We start from the raw sequence: 21636 nt of genomic DNA on the forward strand, positions 1-21636 counted from the left end.
TATGGATCCCACTAGGTAGTTTGATCTGATCACTTGGGGTGTGTGTGTGTAAAATCCTAGGATTTGGAAGAGGTCCCTAATCTCCTCTGAAAAGTCTAAACCCTTCCAGGGCCCGTGGGTCCCTCTCTCCTTGCCTCAGTATTCCCAATTCCCAATAGAATTCACCTTCCCCTACATTTGGCATCCACTTTGGAGACTGGACCTTGTCTATCTGCCCAGGCCAGAGACCATGCCTAGCTTCTACCTCCCTGCCTCCTGAGGGTCAGCACCTGCTGCTCAGGCCAGGTCATCTTGGTACCTGGTCCCACAGCTTCCCCCAACCACATTTTAGGCCAGTGCTTTTTCCAAGACATAGGTCCCTGCATGGATTCCCTGAGCCCCAGCTAGGCCCTCCCCCTTAGAGAAGACCTCTCCTGAAGACACGCCTGTGTGTCTCTCCAGCTGCTACCCTTAACTAATGCCCACAACTCCCACCAGTCTCCGCCCTGTGCCCAGCCTCTTTCTTCTCACCTGGGGGCTCTGTGGGACATGGCTGCAGGTCACAGGCCTGTCTGCCGACAGGCTTCACCAGTGGGTCACATCCTCGGACTATGTCAGTTCCCTGGTAACACTTCACATCTCGCATCCTCACACCTACCCCACATGTCTTGGTGCACTGGTGTGGGACAGACAGACAGACAGGTACATAACAAGGCTCTCCATAGTGATAGAGACTGGGACTTCCATCACTCAACACTCTCCCTTCTGCACCATAACCATCCACAGGCTGGCCGAGGACGCACCCTCTCCTTAGAATCTAGAGCCTGAGCTGGGACTGAGCAGAAGTAACTGGAGGAAAGGCTCTGTCTGGTTTCTCTACCTCAGTTTTCCCAGCTTCACATGAGAGGGTGGCCCCTCCTGTGCCAACTATGACCTGCTGGGTGCTCAGGTTCCATCTGTCCCAGATTAGTGACACAGAGAGTTTGCCATGGGCCAATCAATGTAACTTCCAGAGCCATCACACTGAGTCCAGATGTTCCCCTCAGAAAGCCTGCTGAGCTACCCAGAATACCAGGGACATCTGCTGACCCCAATTACCCTGCTATTCCCCTGCCAAGATCCTGCAGGCAGTGGTTCCCTGATGTGGTGACCCCACATCACCCAGGCATGCCTTGGACCTGAGGTATGGGGAGGCCCCCGCCCCAGGCTCACCCTAGTCTGATTACCAGACACAGAGGAGCTGATGAAGGCTGGCATAAGGCCACCTGCCCATTCACCCGCCCCGAGGAGAGGGGAGGCTTGCTTGGCGCAGGCGACCAGAGGATACTCTGCCTTTGCAGATGCCCCTGAAGATAAGTAGGCTCCCAACAGGTCCTGGCACCTGCTCCTCTGTCCCTGCAGGTGAATGGGACAGAACAATTGGATGAACAAACACTGAACTGATGCATCTTAATGGGGCAGCCATAAAGAAGGGCACTGCCCCAGCCAGGAGCAGAAAGGGCAGACTCCCACATGTCCACCACTCCTGTGGTCCCTCTGCTCCTGCCATCTCATCAGGGCAATATGGGAAGCACCCCTCCCCCATGGCTGCTTTGGGGATCCTCCTTAATCAAACTCCTCCTTTCTTATTGCCCAGCATGGTCCTTGACTTACTAGGCTCTGGCCACACAGCTACCCTAAGACCAGTGTTCCAGCTAGGCTCAATCAGTTCAGAGGGGATCTTCACTCCAGAGACCCTTGTGTGTCTCTCTACCTGCTTCCCCTAATGATATTTGCTGGTCCTCAAGCTCTGCCATGTACCCTCTAGGCAATCACAGCCCTACTTCTTCCTTCTTACCTTTAGGGTGATGGGTATTGGTGGGCATCACAGTGTGTGTGTGTGTGTGTGTGTGTGTGTGTGTGTGTGTGTGTGTGTTTGTGTGTGTGGTGTGTGTGTGTGTGTGTATATGTGTGTGTGGTGTGGTGTGGTGTGTGTGTATATGTGTGTGTGTGTGTGTGTGTGTGTGTGTGTGTGTGTGTGTGTTATACAGAAGAACTCCGGAGTTCCTAAGCCCATGTCTGAGAAGGGCAGCAGCTGGGGCCTCACCCGACAGAGCCCTTGGACTTTCAAGTCTTGAATTTGTAACCCACCCATCCCAGCAGCTGAGCCCAGGAAGAGCCTATGTGTTGGGGTTTTGGACACTAGAGAACGTCATAATGAAGACTCTGGACTCCAGGCCCCATCTGTCACTCCACTACTATTCCTAAACATTCAGAGTTGACCTATGTGGGAACAAAACCATGGACAGCTTGAAACCCTGTGTTACTCAGCTTGGCCATGGAAGTCATGTCCTCAGCCTGCCCAGGGATGTTTAAAGATGGCTCCAGACTCCCCTTGTCCTTGCACAGGACAGATGCTGTTGCTATGGGATGCTGTTGCTATGGGATGGCATATAAATGGCATATGGATGTTGATGTGAGTTCATAAAAGCTGACACCTAGGTGTGGTTGCCTCTGTGGTATTAGGAAGGCTCAGGACGCTGACAAGCCTCAAGGCGTGGTATGACATCTCAGGCAGGGTGAAGAGCAGCTGAGGTGCAGTTACCCTGCTGTGCCAATCAGAGACTAGACAGGAAGTCCCTCCCACCCCGTGAGTAGGGGACCCTCCCATCCTTCTACTTACTGCTTCTCTGCCTGCCCATCACTTGCCTGTGAGTTGAGGTTACTCACACCTTAGGCTCCTTGACCCGGACTCCTGGGATGGACTGGTTTGCACTTCCTTCCCTTTGCAGAGTCCTCGGCCCCATGTCTAGCACACCTTAAACTCTGGCCCCAGGTTGGAAAGCTCTCTCAACTTCAGTTTCTTCCTCTTGGTAAGTGACAATCGGAAAAGAGATCTGGGGACAAGTGCTGGACCACAGCTGCCCCCAGTGACCTCTATGGTGACAGCAGGTGATGGCTCCATTCTTGCTCAGCTCTATCCTGCCTACCTTGGGAAGGATCCCGTAGACCTGAACAGGGGGTCAGGCTTGGGTCAGGACAACTTGCTGCTCTGCCCACTGACCTAGGGCTCACTTCTGACCCTTGTATGCCCAAGTCTCATGCCTCTGTCTTAGCCGTGCCTCAGCCAATCTTACCCTCTGCATCCATCAGGTTTGGACTACCCTTGGAGAGTATCAGGTACACTTGTTACCAAACACAACACTTAAAAGCCTCATCTTTAAGCCAGAAATGACCAAGCCTAGACAGGCCCACAAAAAGAGTTGCAGGACACCAGGGTAAGATCAGCAAAGGCTTCTGGGTAGTGGTGACTCTCTACTAGTTGACCTAGAAGCATCCGGGGACAAGCACCCTGGCTGACTGAGGCTTGGAGAAAGGCTTGATGGACATAGGCCAAGATGGATGTTCTGTGGCAGGATCAGAGCCCAGGCCTGGTTTAAAGTGGTCTCAGGGAGTGGGGGGGGGGAGCGCTTGCTGGGTGCTCACCTCTGACCAGGGGCTGGTGTACCACTTGAAGCAAGGTCTCTCGAAGCACGTGCTCTCCTCAGGGGGCTTCCTGGATAACCCACACTCAGGGCCACTGCGCATCTGAGGCTTCCCATTGGCCAGCTCCATGCAGAGAACCAACCGCTTTTTCACACCACGTCCACAGGTAGTGTTACACTGAGGGACCAGACAGAACGGGTCAGTGGCCAGCAGCCCAGAGAACCAGAACCCTGACCTCAGCACCCCTGGTGGCCAAGGTTTGGTCAATGATATTTGGGTAAAAGTGTAAACAGTTTCAACTGGGAGATTGGCTGACAACTCTTTGTTCGGGAACCGTTTGGCCCCATCCAGATTTGATCAAAAGCAATTAGGCCTCAAACCATCTGTTTTGAAACAAATTGGCTAATGTAATTTGGCCAAGGATGATCAGGCCAAAATCAATTCTGCAGAAAGCAATTTGGCCCAAGATTATTTAGTTAGCAGTGGCCCGCCTGAAACCATTGACTGAGAACAATTGTCTGAAATGGCAAGTTGGTGACAAGGGCAGGTGGGGACAGAAGACAAATGGGTTGTGATAGCAAAAGTCATCACGGCCCTGTGGCCTGAAAGTGTATACAGTCAACACACCCCTCTCTTTGGCTTTGTGTCCACCAGAACAGGGCCCTGTGAGAAGATACTGGGGACCCACAGACACCCCTGTGGGAGGAGATGGGAAGTGGTTTACTACCCTTTTAGCTTTGTCCCAAATTAATCGTTAGTCAATTGTTCTTCATAGCTTGTCCTGAATTCCTCGTTGTGACCAGCCATTGGCACTCAGGCCAACCCTCCCCTATCCCCCATGCGGTCCAGAGAGAGGCTCTATACAGGCTCCTGGGTACTCACCCGCTCCCAGTCTTGAGCCAGCCAGTGGGCTGGGCAGTTCTTGTCCCCACAGGGGTGAATGGCCAGAGGCTTCGTCTCCATCTGGCACTGAGACTCTGGGACTACCCGTCCATCGCTGGTCTTACAGTACACATGCCTGATCGTCCGGCCCTGCCCACAGCTTCCGCTGCACTGTGAGAGGGGACAACAATGGCTGGTAAAATAACACGGGCCATTCCACAAGCCCCCGACCGGCATCATCCCCAAGTAAGAGAAACAGCTCCCAGGGCAGTGGAAGGGAAGCAGTTTCCACGGTAACCACTTTTTAAATAACATTTCTGTTCTAATTACAGACATAACATGCTCAGCGCAAAACACGCACCGAGAAAAGCACAGCTCAAAAGGTCACCTGAGAGCCCCCACCACCAGAGAGGACCTTACCAAGCATATGAGCAGCTCTGTTCCAGGTGAGAGAGACAGATGGAGACAGAGACCGGGAGAGAGAACAGGCGGAAAGACAGAGACAGAGAAAGGCGTGCAGACAGAAAGAGACAAGGAGAGATGTCGTCAGGAGAGGTGGAAACAGGAAGTTAATGGGATGGTTATGTCCACTTTTGTTTCTGAACAGGGGTTTGAGTCCATAAAAGAGTGGAAGGGAGGTCTTTATACTTTTCTCCTCATGTCTTTATTACAGATAGATGAGAAAGCCAATGCACAGCAAAGCAGCGTCCTCAGGGTCAGGGTCCTGTCACCAGCCCCATGGCCCAATTCTGCCCTCACCGGTCCCCAGTCTGAGACGGTCCACTGGCGGTCACAGGGAGGTCCTGTGCAGTTCTTCTCTCCCACAGGCCTGGTGCTGGGGTCACACAGCTTCTCGTCCTCAGAACAACGGATGTCTCTGGTCACCACACTGCGCTCCCCACACTTGGCTGTGCACTGTGAGGAAGCCGGGGTGAGAAGCACCATGATACATCTGTTCTCAAGCACAGGCCACCACCCCGGCACCTGCCGACTCTCACCTCCGACCACTCAGACATCTCCCACTGTGGTCCACAGGCCGGGTTGCGGCATATCTTGCGTTCCTCGGGCCGTACGGCCTCTGTGGCCTCACACAGGTCACTGTACACGGAGCTGTCAAAGCCAGGGGACAGCATCTTCCAGCAGCGCACGATGCGGAACTGATGGCCCTCACCACAGGTGCGTGAGCACTCGCTCCAGCTGCTGGTCTCCCACCTGCCTCGGGAGCGAGGACAGCCCTCAGTGGCCCCAAATCACACAGGCCAAACCAGACTGGAAGGAGGTGAGACCAACCAGTGGGGACTGTGCCCATGGTAACCCTGTGTTAGGTAGCCCTAAGCAGAATGTTGGGTGAGTGTTCTGCAAGGGCCCACGGCCTTCAGGGACCTGGCCACCTTCACCTACCCTCACCTCCAGGCCTTCTTCCTTTGTCCTTTCTGTCTGTTCCCATTCCTTCTGCACCTGCCACCCTCCATACTCCAGTGTCCCAGAGCCCCAGGCCTCACTTTCCCTGTTGGGTCACACAGGGGACTGTGGCCCCTTCTGGACTCTGATTCTTCAGGGGCAACAGTGAAAGTGAACCAAAGGTGTGAGTCCAGCTGTATACCCAGAGAAGGCCATCGCCAGTGTGCAGGATGACCACCCATCTCCACCCTGTGCTGTGTGGGGTTATAAAAGACCGGTTCCTCCATGCAGGCCCTCTGAGAAGACATACTTGGAGAGGAATCTAAGTCAAGTGCAGGCCAGCTCTGTGACCTTTTCCTCCAGAAAAGAACAAATGCTCAGATGTAGCAGCCGGAAGAAAAGAAGGAATGTGACATGTTGGGGAGCCAGAAATACATGGCTCCTTGGAAGCGACACCAAGGCTCTGCTTCTGCCTTGAAGACAAGACAAGAGACATGGGGGCTAGAAAGATGGGGCTCCCTTCACCTCCCAGGGAGTAATCTTCCCTAGCTTATAGAAATCCTAGCTTTGCAGGTCAGCCCAGACACCAAGATAGCCCTCTAGTGTAGAGCACTATGGGAAACGCCCTGTGGTGGAAAGTGTCTCGTGACAATCCCACTTGCTCTGCTCTGCTCCCCACACACCCCCTCAGCTCACAGCAGAGGCAAAGCAGAGCCCTAGTGTGAGCATGGGTGTGTGTACACACATACACACATGCACGCACACACACGCGCGCGCACGCGCACTCACACTCATTCTGACACCCAGCTGGGTGCTCAAGGACAGGTACCTGGGCTGGCACTCCCTCCCAGCGCAGAATTCGTGGACAGGCTCAGGACGGGTCAGTGCATCACAGTAGCTGTCATCCACCTCAACACCATCATAGCGAACACACATGGCATATGTGGACATGACTCCTAGGTTTGGGGCAACGCAAGGGTCTGTAAACTTTTTGGTTAGCAGCAGATGGGTGAGCCTGTGAGCTTGGATGGGTCACATGACAACTCAGAGATCTGTTTCTTGGACTGGGGATGGCAAAAGCCTAGAGCTGGAGGTGGGAAAGCTCTGTGGGCCAGAGACTCGGGATCTGAACTATGACCTCTTTCTCTGCCTAGCCTAGGCATCTAGCTCACCTGCCACAAACCTCGATGAGCCTTACAGAGGCAGAATGAGTACAGCCAGGGACCCTGGTGTGCATTTGTCTTACAAAGCCCACTGTAGGAGATGAGCAGGTGGGCAGGCAGGCAGAAAAAACAAACCAGCCGGGCAGTGGTGGCTCACGCCTTTAATCCCAGCACTTGGGACGCAGAGGCACGTGGGTCTTTGAGTTCGAGGTCAGCCTGATTTACAGAGAGAGTTCCAGGACAGCCAGGGAGGGTTACACAGAGAAACTCTGTCTTGAAAAAAAAGAAAGGAAGAAAGAAAGAAAGAAGGAAGGAAGGAAGGAAGGAAGGAAGGAAGGAAGGAAGGAAGGAAAGAAAGAAAGGAAAGAAAGAGAAAAAGAAAGAAAGAGAAAAAGAAAAGGAAAGACAGACCATTGCAGCCCTGACAGCCCTGTCCCCAGATACCAGATCAGGTGCTCCAGCTTTTACTGAAGGTCTCCTATCCAGCACCTCTACATCTTTAACGAGCTGTGTGGCTTTTTCTGGAATTCCTGAATTCTAAAATCACTTGTGGATAGGGAGGGTTACATACATAAAAGACCAGCCTTCTCCTAACCATATGGATCCCCAGGCTACACCACCTCTCCTTTTTCCCTGGATCTAAAAGAGCAAGCCTGCATGTGGACTTTCTAAAGGGTGAGCATCCCCTGCCCCAGAGCAAGGTGTGCCAGGATTGGGCTCAGCTGGGGAAAGCCAGTGTGGAGTGTGGAGCTGTATGTGGAAGAGCCTCCTGAGGTTTTCAGTGTATCTACCTTCCCTGGAGTGCCTGAGACCCAGCAGCCTTTGCTGCTCCAAAACCCTGGACAGAACCATGGAGTCTGGGAAGAAACTCTGTGTGTGTGTGTGTGTGTGTGTGTGTGTGTGTGTGTGTGTGTGTGTGTCCATGAGAGCCAAGCCAGGCGGCAATTACTGGTTCCTCCCCTGCCAGCACTGGGCTGTGTAACCTTCAGCCTGCTGGAGGAGGAGACAGCTGCCTGGCCAGGTCTACTTGAAAGATTTCAGGCCTCAGAGACACTAGCTCTGGGACCCAGGGATATACAAACAGGGCTGGGGACTTGTGCAGTTGCCCTAAGTACCTGGTTATGCATTGGCTTGTTATCATGGAACGGAAACACACAGAAGAGAATCCAAGTCTCATCTAGCAGGGCCAGCAGACTCGTCACAGCCCCAGATTGCTCATCTCCAGAATGGGAATTTTCCAGAAAGGCTACAAGATCAAAATGTCACTTTTCTGGGTACCTTTTCTTTACACCTATCTTGAGTAGGGAGCTTCTCAAAACTTCTTAACCTCAGAGCCCTTGCCTTGAGCTGAAGTGAGCTTTGCACTCTGATTTATGAAACAGACAAGACCAGATGTCCATCCTCAGTAACGGTCCTACCAACTACCTTGATCCTGGGATGTTTTGCTATGCTCTGGGAGACTGAGAGACAGTCTAGAAACCATACCCCAAGTCTCAAGACCACTTGACAGTATTGTTGTTCCAAAAGAACAAACTTAAGGTCCTTACCACGGTTGGGGGTTCAGGGTACAGAGAAGGCGGGCCCCATAACCTAGCATAGCCTCAAGAACAGATCTCAGCATGAAGGAAGAGGGAGAGAAGTGGTTGTACCCACGATTCTCTACAGAACATCTGCAGACATTGTGTGCATCCACAGCTGGCAAAACCCACACACTGTGGCCTGCCTTCTTCAGCATGGTTGCAATTGTGCACATCAAATTTAAGCCCTGGCAACAGTAGGGCTTTCCAAACAACTAATGAGGTTCTGCCAGAAGGGGCTGAGGCAGTGAATTGTCCATAGTATGGGCCCTTCTCTGTCCTTTTGGCTGGTGCCACTCAATTGGGTCAGTGCCTCCAGAGGTGACAGGAGCCTCTCTACTTCTGACGTCTTTGTCTAAGGCAGAGGTCATCCCTTCCCTAGTATCCCTGTTTTCTCTCTTCCTGTGTCCTGCTCTGCACTGTGGGCAGCGCAGAACAGCCCAGCTCCCTGGCCTGGCCACTGTCTAAGTGTCGAAAGACAATAGTGTCATGCTCTCCCTGGAGACATCATCTAGCAGGCTCATTCATCAGGCCCCTTGCCACCAAGGCTGCCTCAACCTGGAAACATCTCAAGTGATGTCACCTCCCCAGCCTCCAGAAAGTTTCCACTGTCACAACACATGGGAAGTCCCACAGCCAGGATGGCTAGAAGGATCCATGGTATGCCCACACCCAGCTTCAACAGGCTCTGAGAAGCTGAGGCCACAGCACCTGCCATAAAGCTTGGTTCTGACAGTCCATCCTATGAAAGGCAGGTCACAGGACTCACTGATCTGCTGGAGCCAGTGGACCGGCTGCTCCCGGGTTAGGGCTAGCTTTAGCCTTGCCTTAGAACCATAGAGTGGCAATGGTGCGCACTGGCTGAATTTAGACCAGGCAAGTGGTTTCTTATCATTTATCCCACAAACACCTTGGCCACAGTACATCCCATTTTACAGGTAAAAATCAGTAGTACTTTGCTGTGAGCCTGGGGTGTGATACAGTAGGCAGTATGGTTTAAATGCAACTCCACCCCAAGTTGTTCTTAGCTTCCAGATTGTTAGGTACAGGGCAGCATTGTGTGTTTGGGGGCAGGGCAAGCATGAGCAGACCCTCAAAGCCGAAGGTCCCCATCTTTCCTCTGAAGAGCCCCTCTCCTGAGATACTGGAGAATAATTAGGGCTGACAGATGGACCTGTACCTGACTGTCATCCTGCATGCCATGGGAACAAGGATGCTTTTGGGACCCTCTAAATCCTGCCATCCCGCTCCACCTCCCAGGTGAAGAAGCCAGGCAAGTTCCCTGGGGGTGGCTCAGGGCAGCAAGTGTATGGGTGAGTCTCCAGCTAAGGCCCAGTCACTGCAGAGGCAGGCTCAGAGAAGGTGGCCCAGCGGTCCCAGGCTGATTACCTGTGGTGCACGTGGCACTGCAGGGCTCATGGGAGGAGAGCTTCCACCTGTACATGTCAGCTGGGCTCACACCTTGCTTCCGCGCCTTGGGTCTGGTCCTGAAACAAGGTCAGAGTGTGTGGTGAGAGAGCTAGATGCTTAAAGGCTTCATTCTCAAACAGATGAATCTCCCTCTGAGGCTACACTCTCCTTAAAAACACACCTTCCTGGGCATCAGCCAGTACCCTCTATGAAGACCGGGGCTCCCACCCTCTGGAATGAAAAAAAAATGAGACGCACATGTTGGCACTGAGCAGACATGGGCATGTCCCTTCTCAGGAGCTGGACAGACTGTGTGGAGGCATTCGGTTCCTTCAGAGGTTCACTGAACAAGGAGGGACTCACCAACATTGCAACTGTTCCTTCAGCACTCACAGGCTTCTCACTACATCTCTCATCGGTCAGCAGAGTCCTTCTTCCCACCCCGTAGGGACTGAGATGTTCCAGAATTTTCCCCAGCTGCCTCCCTCAGCTGGGGTTCTGATGAATGGGGACACCAGCCATTCAGCTTCCAATTTTCAAACTCACAAAGGCTAGCTGCAGGAGGCAGAGTGGCCTAGGCCCTCACTGCAGCTCAGGTCGGCGATGGCGGCACAAGCCAGCTGACGGGAAGAGGCACGCTGGGGGCCGGCCAGCCAACAGCTATGATTCTTGGCCAGAACTCTGGTGGCCACAGCCAAGTATTGTTAGGACTGTTAGCTTCTTTGAACTAGCCTCAACACCCCCTGTGCAGGCTATGTGGGACTCTGCGGGGGGAGGAAGCGGCTGCTGCAGCATTACCTCCACCCAGGGTGTCTGCTCCAAGACCTAGCCACTCACGTAAGAACACAGCCCCTGAGTCTCATGACCCCCAAAGCAAGAAGAGCAGTTGAAGGACCAGACCCATCGACAGCAGCTCCCTCGGGCCACATAGTCCAACTCCACCTTCCTTGGAACTAAGAGGAGCTAGCTAAGGGCTGTGCACTGACGCCTTCCACGGGACTGAAATGGACCAGTCTCTTTCCTGGGGACTATAGTCACTGGAGGATTGTGGGTGTTATAGGCCATTACATTCTAAAAGCCATTCTGTGTTGGAGACATCTGTCGGGACTGCTAGTCAAGTGGGTGAGAATTGCGCCTGTCTTGCTCCGATTGGCTCATGTTTCCCAAGAGGGTGTTTTGGGGATGAGCGCTGCCCTGATAGCACGTCATGCTCTGAGAACCCAGGAAATGATCTGCCAACGGGAGCCTCACTGTTGTGATTCTGTGAATTCTCAGAAGGAGAGAGTGCCTGCAGAAAGGAGGGGGGCAGGGGCCTGGGCCACCTCTTCTGGGGCTCAGACCAACCCTTGAGTCAGGCTCTATGCAGGGGAAGCTCTGTCCTCCTCTCTGGTTACAAAAAAAAAAAAAAAACCTTTAACATGGAGGGAGGGCATCCAAGACCCTTCATCTCAAAGCAAGAGATCCTGGACCTGAGTTCCCAGTGGGACCCAATTAAAGCACCAACCGAGGGTGGGTCAAACCTCTCAGCGAGGAAGAACTAGGGAGAAGAAACAGTCCCTAAGGCTTGACCCAGACAACACCGGAGCTGTCTGGGCCCCCCACACTGCTTTCAGCAGCCTTAAATTCCTTCCAAGAACAAAAAGAGAGGAGAAGATGCACTTGGTGTAGAAGCCCCTCCATCTTTATATAATTACACACTTCCCAGCCGCAGCCCGCATGACTCATCCCTGAGTCAAGAGCTAGCCGCCAGGTTCAAAATAACCCTTTGGATTTTAAGCCCTAAAGGTATTTCTGGAGGGACTGTCTACACCCACTCTCTAGCACGTGTGGGGTGCTGCTGGGTGCCGCCTGAATCGCAGTGCAGCACCTGGACTGTGCACCAAGAAGCACCACACCCTGGAAACCACCACCACCCCAATCTGGAAGGGCCCTGCCCTCGGCAGTGATGGTTTCCAAGATACCGGTGGCCACCGCTTTTGGGTTTTTGCCCAGTGCCTGGCGGGACACAGGCTCCTGAAATCCCCGGAGAGCAGAAGCTCTGAAATGACTGTTTGTTTATAAGTGAACCAGAAATTCTCTTCCTACCCCGCTCCAGGCTTCGGAGAGGGGTGTGTGCCTCTGCATCCCAGACGCCTGTTCCCAAAGAGTCTGGTGACAGCCCCTCCCGGGATTGTTTGAAGCCTTTCTAGAAGATGAAAATAGCCCTTCCTTTCTGGGCTGCCCCTTTGATTTCACCCGCTCCCAGAGCAGACTCGACTTCCTGTGTTTGGACAACACGCCGAGACGTGGCTATTTCGGCTTGGTAGTTTCCCCCACGGCCTCTCTCAGCCCATTATCTCCCCAGACCATCTTTGGTCCCCACCAGCAGCATCCTTTGATGGCAGCTGGTTGGGCATCTCACTGAGCTGCGCTTTTCCGAGTGCTGACAACCTGTTTTAATGACTGGCTCTGGGAATCCAGCATGTCCCACGGGGCTAAGGGGACAGAATAAGAAGAGACAGGCACTTTCAAATGTGGCTTAGGGATTCTGGACCGTGGGCACTCCAGTGGGCCCCGCTTAGAGCACCTACTCAGAATAATCCAAACCTCTCAGGGGGGAAAACAGTCCCTAAGGCTTGACCCAGACAACATTGAGACTCCTGATTGGGCCCAACCCTGCCCTCAACAGCTTGTGTGTGACTTTGGCCTGTGAGGCATTGCATTGCTGAGCCTCCAGGTCTCTGACAGAGAAGCTGAGGCCTGGAAAAGAATGGAGATGTATCCAGCTCCCATGGAGTAACCTGCTCTTTCACTATTCCACACAACCACCACCCACACAGCCCATACCACAGCCGAATAAAGCACAGGGACTTCGAGCTACCTGATAAACCTACATAGAGCACTGGTTTGCTGTCACCACTTGGGCTGTGGGTTTCCTGGGTGGTCTCTCTCCAAGCCTTGGAGGCTCAGTGACTAACTAGGAGCATCCATACCTAGGGCCTTTGTTGTGCATCATATATGAATCATATATATAAATCCCTGTTGTCCCAAAGGAAGAGCTGGCCCAGAGAGACTGGCTGGGTCACAAAGCAGGTGCTTTCTGAATCAGAACCGCCCTGCCCATCACCACTGCCCGTGACTTCTCTCAGGCTCTGATCCTGTGCCCCCAGGGTAAAGCCTGTCATTCATTGCCAGCCACTGGCTCCCCAAAACTAAGCAGAGGGCCCTAGAAGCTTTGATGGTGCCAAGGTCAGGGTAAGTGGCCGGCCCAGAGCTCATCAGCAGGGTCTCTGGTGTGCACCAGCCTTTGGAAATAAGGCTTCAGAAGGCAGTGTGAGAGAAGAGGCACCACCATAGCTTCCAGCTTTACCACTCTCCAACCCTAGAAGAGTGGAGGAGGTGACCCAAACCCTATCACCTTAAGAGTGACTGTCAAATCTCCCACCAAACCCCAACCTCAGCCTCCCTTGATCCGGATAGAGTTCATCTCAAGATTTTGAGTGGGTTCCCAGAAAACAAAACAAAAGCCAGTGGGCTGATTCCCATCTTCAGTCTTCATCCCCCACCAGTGGCTAACAGTTCTAATCCCAACTGCTTACACGAGCCTTGCTGCATGCCCAGGCACCTGAGAAACAGTAGCTAGAGAGGTTCTCTAGCACTGGCATGAAAGGGTCACTTGCTCCCAAACAGCACTAGCCCAGGAGGATGAGACCTCAGGGCCCTCTACCCCAGCTCTGGCTGTCCAGGCATCCCTAGGCTCGCCTCTTTGTGGATCTCTAGCTTCACTCTCCAAGCAGGTGTCCCCAGTCCTGATTCTATAGGCCTCCCTAGCCATAGCTGCTGTTGCCTGTGGTGCTGGCTTCCTGCATAGGCCCACTATGCTAGCAGCCTATTCCTAACTTTGATTCAGGGTCTCCTTGTCTGGGGGGGGAGGCGCGGGGGGGGGGCCCGTGAACACCCAGGTTCTGCTGTCATCTTCTGTTTGGTCGGGGTGAAGCCTGCTGTTGAGGCTCCACATTCACCTGAGGGGCTACAGACAGAGCCCATCTTGTGCTTACTAGCCATGTTTCAATGGCTGTCCAGACATAGAACCCAGGACCCCAAATCCTTAGGCTCTGTGCACTCAGCTTGGCTTCCCTAACACTAAAGGTAGTTGTGGTCACTCCCTGATCTATGCATATCAAAGAGTGAGTCCATCCTAGCATAGGGGGGTTGTTAGCAGCATACCTCCAGCATTCTTCAACTCATGGTCAGCACCACGAGTTGAAGCAGTCATAGCTGGGACACTTAGACCCATGAAACTACCTTTCAAAAAGACATGTTACAGTCCAGGCCCAAAAACTCATGCCAGATTCACAGGGTGGTTGAAAAGTATGGCTCTCTCCCACTTACCTCCAGGTCCCTGGACCTTCTGGCAGACCCCTGTAATGACCCCTACTCCATAGGGAACTAAGACAGGGCAAGGAGAAGTGTCGCTTACCTAGCCTTGTGAGTCCTGTTCCCAGCCAAGGTGGGGAGGCTGGCGCTGGTGTTGGGGAATGGGGCTTCAGAGGAGGTGGTGTTGATCCTGTCACTGCTCAGCTCCAGGAAAGACCCGTTGACCAAGTAGGCAGCAGGCCCCTCGTTCTCCTCATAATCAACATAGAGGCTCTCAGCTGGGGAGCTTCTTGAGGCACCCTGGGCAAAGATGCTGTTCATGGTCTCGTTGAGAGAGAACTCTTCGGAGTCTGAGCCCGTGCCCAAGAGCTGATCGGAGATGGCGTTGGCTGACAGAAGCTCCTGGGAGGTGAAACGCGCATCGACCTCCCGGTCATCCTTGTCCCCTGAGAGAGCTATCCCAGTGGCATTGCGGTCTGCAGAGAGACAGGTGTTTCAACATCCATGGCTGCTACTGTGTTGATCTTTGTTGCCCCTCCTCCTCTATTCCTGTGTGTGACAGGTGAGTTACATAATGGGGATGACTTTTTTTTTTTTTTTTTTTTTTTTTTGGTTTTTCGAGACAGGGTTTCTCTGTGTAGCTTTTCGCCTTTCCTGGAACTCACTTGGTAGCCCAGGCTGGCCTCAAACTCACAGAGATCCACCTGGCTCTGCCTCCCGAGTGCTGGGATTAAAGGCGTGCGCCACCACCGCCCGGCTTGGGGATGACTTTTGGGGGCAGGGAAAGAATAGGTACTCCCAGGTTCTACTCCATCAGACACAGCAGGCCAGCATCGTCAAGCGATAGGAAACCCAGTGGCCACGGCAGACAGCTGGGCAGTGTCCCCAGGGCCCAGGCTCAGCTGGAAGTTCAGCCTAAGATCTAGTTTGGAAACAGGATATTTATAGGTTCATGAAATAATATAACCTGAATTTAGTGTGAGCCCTAAATGTATGACTAGTGTCTGCCTAGGAAGAGAGAACACAGACACATAAACCTCAAGAAGCCCAGCACAGGAGAGAGGCATCTATGAGCCTGCACACCTGAGGCCACCAGCAACATCCATGTCTGGGGCCCAGGGCTATCCAAGTGAGCCATGGGGCAGACGAGCTGCCCTTGACTTCCAGTTCCACTGGATGGAAGAGTTGACAAGTTATCTCCTCTCTAAGTCCATCTCTTCTGTCAGACTCAGACAACTATATGTGATTTGCCCTCTGCAGATGTTGGGTCTACATCCTAAGAATCAGACCATGAAGGATCAAAATATTTTGAAAAAAAGAATTGCATACTGGCTGGATCTGGTGGCGAACACCTTTAATCCCAGCACTGGGGAGGCAGAGGCAGGCAGATCTCTGTGAATTGAGACCAACCTGGTCTACATAGCACATTCCATCGAGATCCTGTCTCAAGGAGAAGGAAGGGGAGGAGCAGGGAGGAAGAGGAAAAAGAATTACATCTATGTTAAGCCAATTTTGACAGTTAATGTTGTTGTCAATTGACGGATCTAGAGACACCGAGGAGATAGGCTTCTGTACTTGTCTATGAGGAATTATCTAGATTAGGCTGACTGAGGAAGGGAGACCCACCAGAACTGTGGGCAGCACCATCCCATGTAAAAGGAGACAGTGAACACCAGCTTCCATCTCTCTCTCTGCTTCCTGACTGCGGATGCAATGTGAGCAGCTGTCTCATGCTCCTGTCGCCATGATGGACTGTATCTCCTGGAATTGTGGGCTGGAATAAAACCTTCCTTCCTGAAGTTGCTTTCATCAGCCATTTTGTCACAGCCACAAGACAAATGACTAATCCACTGATGGATAGGTCCTGTCATGTGTCACCTTGCCATGACTTAGTGTCATCACTACCCACAGCACACACGCACACTGCATCTAGTACTGTGGGTCAGCTGCGGTGATCACTGGTACATGGAGAAGAGCTTGGGTTCTATGCAAACACACCACTGTATGCAAGGATTTGAGAAGCTGAGAATTTCAGCGTCCGGAAGGAGTCTATCATCAATCTGCAGATCCTGAGCTATGACTGTATACGTCAGACTTCACACTGTGCCTGCCCAGAGAGAATGTGCAAGCATCTGGCAATTCTCTTTAGCCTCTTCTGTAGACTTCAAAGGGGACCAACACTCCTCACTTGAGGCCTCTGTGCCTGGGGAACCCTGGCCTTTCCCGTACCCACTATTCCTCTTTCTCACCTTGGAAGCCCTTGCCCCTAGGAGGTCCCTCACAGACCCCACCGCTGGCTCTCTCGCACACCTCGTTGGTCTCCTGGCCTCTGCTGGGACCCCGCTCGACTTCAGGGGCTGGAGGCTGGAAGAGCTGGTTGTTCAGGCCCAGCCTCTCTGAGGAGGCTTGGTGGTAGAGGGAGCCATTATGCTGCATGAAGCCCAGCAGCCTGGCACCGTCTAGCTCCTGGCCCTCAGTGCTCTCTGTGCTCTCGGAGGCGGGCTCGGAGAAGCTGTAATAGACAGGCTGCAGGTGGTGCATGTGTGGTGGCTGGAGCAACGTGTACTCAAAGGTGATGGAAGGGCTTTTGCCGTTCTGGTTCCACACCTGGGGAAGGAGAAGAAGTGAGACCTGGCTCCTTTCCTAGCCCCTGCCTAGCACCAAAAGCCTCTTGAGACAAAAGCAGCCCTGGTTACAGCCGAGTCTTTCCCAGGGAATCACATTTGATCCAAGAATGCGGCCTCATTCAAATGTCCTAGGGCAGCTGTGCCCAGAGATTGTGAATGAGGCACACCAAAAGGGGCAGAGGGCAGGTCCCCTCGAGAACAGGGAATAAGGGACATGCTGGGACATACCGCATGTTACTGCCATCACAAACCAGAAATCCGAAAAGCACTGGTGTCCCTGCATCTACTCAGGACTCCTAGGGTAGCTGATGAGGTACTAAAATCCAGACCATGCGTCCATTCAGGACAACATTGAAGGATCAGCTGGTCGTGGAGCTTTTGGGGGGATAGTCAAGGCCTTTGCAGAGACCACAAGCCAGTGGGACCTCTCCCCGAGGCAGACTTCAAAGCCTTGGATCTGGAGGCCGGCAGGAGTGGATTTGGCAGTGGGACTGGCTGCTCCCGGGGCCACAGCTCCGAATCACTAGTGAGCGCTGGAGCTCAAGCGCTGCCTGGCTAAAGCACACTGCACACCAGGGCCCTGGGAGGGTGGCACCGAGCAAAGCACGGAAAGCTAAGCAGTGCCAAGATAAGCCATTGCAGGACGCCATGGGGAGAATGGCCACCACTGGGATGACATCTCAAGGGTGCCTGGGGACAGGAGCAGGGACTGTGGAAGGCACGCCATTGGAGCAAGACGACAGAGAGAGCCAGCATCGTTTCAGGCTAACCAGATGGCTGCAGGTGTGGTCAAGAAACTCTGATGCGTAAAGCTTCGGGCAGAAAGGGTGAAGAGGGGGAATCCAGGTCAACTTATCACCCTGCTGGGTCTGCTGCACCCGACGAGTCAGGCTGGGTCAGTAGGACCCCACCACAAAGAGAGATCTGGATCAAGATGCTTTAAATGGTGAAATCTCAATTGTCCTGAATGCTCTGGGACTGGGAAGGGACTGTTCTTCCCTCAGCAGTTAATGCTGTCTTAGGAGAGATGGTGTGAAAAGCTTCCCTTCCTAACCTTGTCTTTCCTCTGGGCCTTGCCTGGTCTCTCCCGGGCACCAGACCAAAGGGTCTGGTAAAGTCATCTCCTTCACCCACTAGGGAAGTCCTAGAGAATAGACTGTTCCTCCTGGGCCTTCGGGACCAGCACAGCCCTCTAGGAGTATTCTTACTCTCTGGAATAACATGCTGGCCTGCTAACAGGGAGGGTAGAGTGGGTGAGGCCCACACAGTGCAGATGCAAGAGGAGAGATTTGAGGGCAGGCAATTCCCTGGGTGACCACTTCTCCTGGAAAGCCCAGAACATTCTGCTCACTCAGGGGTGGCCAAGTGACGCCAATGTCATTTAGAGGGACAGTGTGGGACACTCTCACATGACAGGGCTGGTGGCAAGATGTGGTGGCAGGCTCTGGACTCCCCCAGCAGCTGTAGATATGAGAAGGCCCTGAATTAATAAAGGTGAGCAGCAAAAAAGAGTGGCAGAGGCTGGCAGGATGGCTCGGTAGGTAAGTGTACTCGCTGTGGACATGAGGACATGAGTTAAAACCCTCAACACCCATGTGAGAGCCGAGCACTTCCGTACCACCGCTGAAGAACGGAGAGAGGCAGACCCCTGGAGCTCGCTCACCACCCAGCCTAGTGGAAGGAATGAGCTTCAGGTTCAGTGAGAACCTGTCTCAAGAGAATGCGACGGATGAAGAGGCCACCTGAAGTCTTCCTGTGACCTTCCAGTGCATTCATGCCCCCTTCTCTGTCTCTCTGTCTCTCTGTCTCTGTCTCTCTGTCTCTGTCTCTCTGTCTCTGTCTCTGTCTCTGTCTCTCTCTCTCTCTCTCTCTCTCTCACACACACACACACACACACACACACACCAATCACAAGGCAGAGTCACCATCTCAGTGGCAGGCAGTAAGAGTGACAAGACTCAGAGACATCGCTAACAGAAGACAGAACACCGAACTCACACCTTGGGAATGGACAAATGGGCCAAAAAGACCCTTCTGAATTGGCACCGGCCAAGCTAGAGGAGGAGGCAGAAGTAGCTGTCCGGGCAAGGTGATGACCCTTGCCTCCATTTCTTGAACCAGTTTCTAGACTCAGAATCCACTGAACAAGGGAGGGACCCACAGTTCTCCTCTAAAAAGCCGACCGCTGTCTACTCACTCAACTGTTGCCTGGAGAGAAGGCTGGACATTCTGGAGGCAGGTCTGAGTTATCACTGTTGGCTGTGGACCCTGACCACCATTGATTGATGTCCTCATTGCAAACATTTGGATGAGTAATGACCAGAGGGGTGGCCTAGGTCTGGCTAGTAGTGTGTCTATTGGGCCCCTCATCCTCAAGTGTGTAAGTGATGGTCACAGCCCTCTATTGACGGTGCTAAGTGCACACACCTGACATATCCAAGCGAGCAAATCTGAGATACCATTGCTTCCTGGGTACCACAAATGTCAGTGCCATGCATCATGACCTCAAGGACAAAGGAGTAGGAAACATCGCCCACATTCAGCCCCATCGCTCATGGTGCCCTGACAGTACTAAAATGACTTCAGTGATCTGCCATCAGAGTAGAACTGAGTGCTGTAAGCTCAACCAGGCAGTTACCCTTACTGAGCCTTGTGACAGGTGTGGTGACTTTTCTAGAGCAAATTAACATGGCCTTAGGTTGAGCATATTTGGCCCAGATGTGGTAAATAGTCTCCTTCTATTCCTCCAAGAGCAGGTTCCATCTACCTGGGTGAATCATAGCAAATGTACACAGCTGTGATCCGGTCACCGAGGAATAAAACAGCAGGACGCTGTGCTGGTACTACAGCTTGAGGCCTCTACCATGAGCAGGAAGTCTTGGAATGACTCATTCCATATCCAGTAACATCAGTCTCGTCTACACAGCAGGCAACTTAAAATGTTGCCTATGCTTTGTGGAACACAGCAGAGAAGGTTCTGGGCAGACCCAGCTGGGGTACAAACAGCCTGCCCCTGGGCAGTAGCAGCAGCGGGGATGCCTGTGTGGGTGGGCTGTGAAAGAAGTCGTGGAATTTCTGCATGTTCCAGAGCTGTCTCCAGGACAACAAGGAGGCAGACAAATGGACCCTGCCCAGGCAGACCTGCCTTCAATATCCTGCAACTTACAGGTGAGTAACTACACAACCCCCTCCAGGTTCTGCGCCTACAATGTGAGGCTATAGAGCTCACTGTGGTGGGATCTAGAAGGCCAGAAGACAACTGGCAGGTCTCAGAGAATGCCAGAACTGCTCATGGTGATGGCCCTGATTTCAGGGACAATCATTCTGTGTATCCATGGATCTGGGGTGAGAAGCTACAGTAGCTTTCATTTCCTGATGCTAGCTGTGAAAAAAAACACTAGCCACAGAACAGGTCCCAAGCCTGCCCTGCCAGCTGCTCACAGCACTGAGAATCCAGGGGAGGCAGGGGCCACAAGCTACGAAAACATTGCAGTACCATTGGAGGCAGTATGGACCTGAGGGACATAAAGACCCATCTGAAACATGGGCAGTGGGTCCGCCACCTCTCCTTAGCTTCCCATGAGGTTCCCAATGGTCACAGAATGGGCTGACACAGAACAGGTGGTACTGATTGAATGAATGAATGAAAAGATGAATGAGAGAGAGGAAGCAAGTGAATGGATAGATGAATTAATGAATCAATGGGAAATGAAGTTAATGAACTAAAACCTGAGTGAATAAATAAATGAGAAAGTGACCAGTGAATAGATGAATGAACAAGCCCTCCCCACCCCCGAGGCACACTACCACCACCCTAGATTGCAACAATACTGCTGTGTGTGTTCAGGGCACTCAAGCCCCAACCTATAGCTGGATTCTGGAGAGCCAGTGCCCACAACCCTTACTGTCCCCAAAGCCTGTGGCACACGCACCATGACATTCAGGCCCTGGTTGGTGGGTCCCTGTGCCACAATGTACTCAATGCCAGTCTCATAGACATCCATGGGCCGGCGGTACTTGACCACTGTACCAGCAATGTTGAAGTTCTTGGGGCTGTCCACCTTGTAGTTGCCATTGAAGAAGTAGAAGCCAGCTTCATCTGCGAGAGCTGAAAGAGTAAAAATCACTGAGTCACATGGGCCAGACCGGCTGAGCAGAAAGGAGAGAGACACAGGGCGGAGCCAGCGTACAGGTTCCAAGAATGGTGGCCAGCCTTGCCTTCCCTCTCCAAAATGACCCAAAGACAGGAAATTCAATGTCACAGGGAATCAGACAGACACTGTGCCTGGGGCCAGCATGTGGCCCTGGCCAGTGAGGGCCTAAGAGACACAAACACACTTTCCTATCAGTCTAAAACAAACAACCACAGGCCAGTCTGGGTGGTTGGAAGAGCCAACAGGGAAGGCTGGCCCTGCCCTTCTGGCTGCCTCACATGGGCCAAAGGGATTGCAAGGTAATGAGCTAGCACCATAGCCAAGCAGCCAGTCTGGACCAGGAGGGTCTGTAGCCGTGAACAACAGGTACCAGCCAGATACTAGACTAGACAGAACAACCTGACGTGACCCTGGTTGTGGTACCAGCTCCAGCTCCCCCAGCTGAGGAAGGGGCCTCAGTGCCTCATCCAGGGCCCACAGTGAGTGACACTGTAGCCTGGCCTGGCTGGTGTGGAGTGCTGTCCAGAAGGGTTTTCCTGGGACCACCCTAAGATGACCAGCTCTGCCCTTCTTATTAGAAACAATGGCAAAGAGTCGTCTGACTTCACTGTTACCCAATTAA

The 21636-nt window shown here is 52.9% G+C and overlaps 1 protein-coding gene and 1 long non-coding RNA gene across 4 annotated transcripts in view; one reads left to right on the top strand and one right to left on the bottom strand.

Annotated features, from left to right (window-relative positions):
* Adamtsl2 (ADAMTS like 2) overlaps positions 1-21636 on the bottom strand; it is a 32843-nt gene that overhangs the window by 934 nt on the left and 10273 nt on the right. Inside the window, exons 9-18 of one of the 3 annotated variants that reach the window (XM_037204651.1) lie at positions 20793-20968; positions 16483-16840; positions 14337-14709; positions 9857-9954; positions 6557-6683; positions 5325-5436; positions 5086-5241; positions 4327-4497; positions 3445-3621; positions 511-655 (exon numbers count right to left, since the gene is read on the bottom strand). In XM_037204651.1, coding sequence (XP_037060546.1) covers positions 511-655; positions 3445-3621; positions 4327-4497; positions 5086-5241; positions 5325-5436; positions 6557-6683; positions 9857-9954; positions 14337-14709; positions 16483-16840; positions 20793-20968 — 1893 coding nt within the window. Of the gene's footprint in view, positions 1-510; positions 656-3444; positions 3622-4326; positions 4498-5085; positions 5242-5324; positions 5539-6556; positions 6684-9856; positions 9955-14336; positions 14710-16482; positions 16841-20792; positions 20969-21636 lie in introns of all 3 variants that reach the window. The other 2 variants (XM_028858714.2, XM_037204652.1) reach the window with 2 other exon arrangements.
* On the top strand, positions 4482-5086 carry LOC119087833. The gene is made up of 3 exons (XR_005091314.1): positions 4482-4572; positions 4659-4772; positions 5000-5086. It is a non-coding gene; the product is annotated as an uncharacterized LOC119087833 (long non-coding RNA).

The sequence above is a fragment of the Peromyscus leucopus genome, chromosome 4 (genome assembly GCF_004664715.2).
Source record: "Peromyscus leucopus breed LL Stock chromosome 4, UCI_PerLeu_2.1, whole genome shotgun sequence".
In the NCBI taxonomy this organism is placed as follows: Eukaryota; Metazoa; Chordata; class Mammalia; order Rodentia; family Cricetidae; genus Peromyscus; species Peromyscus leucopus.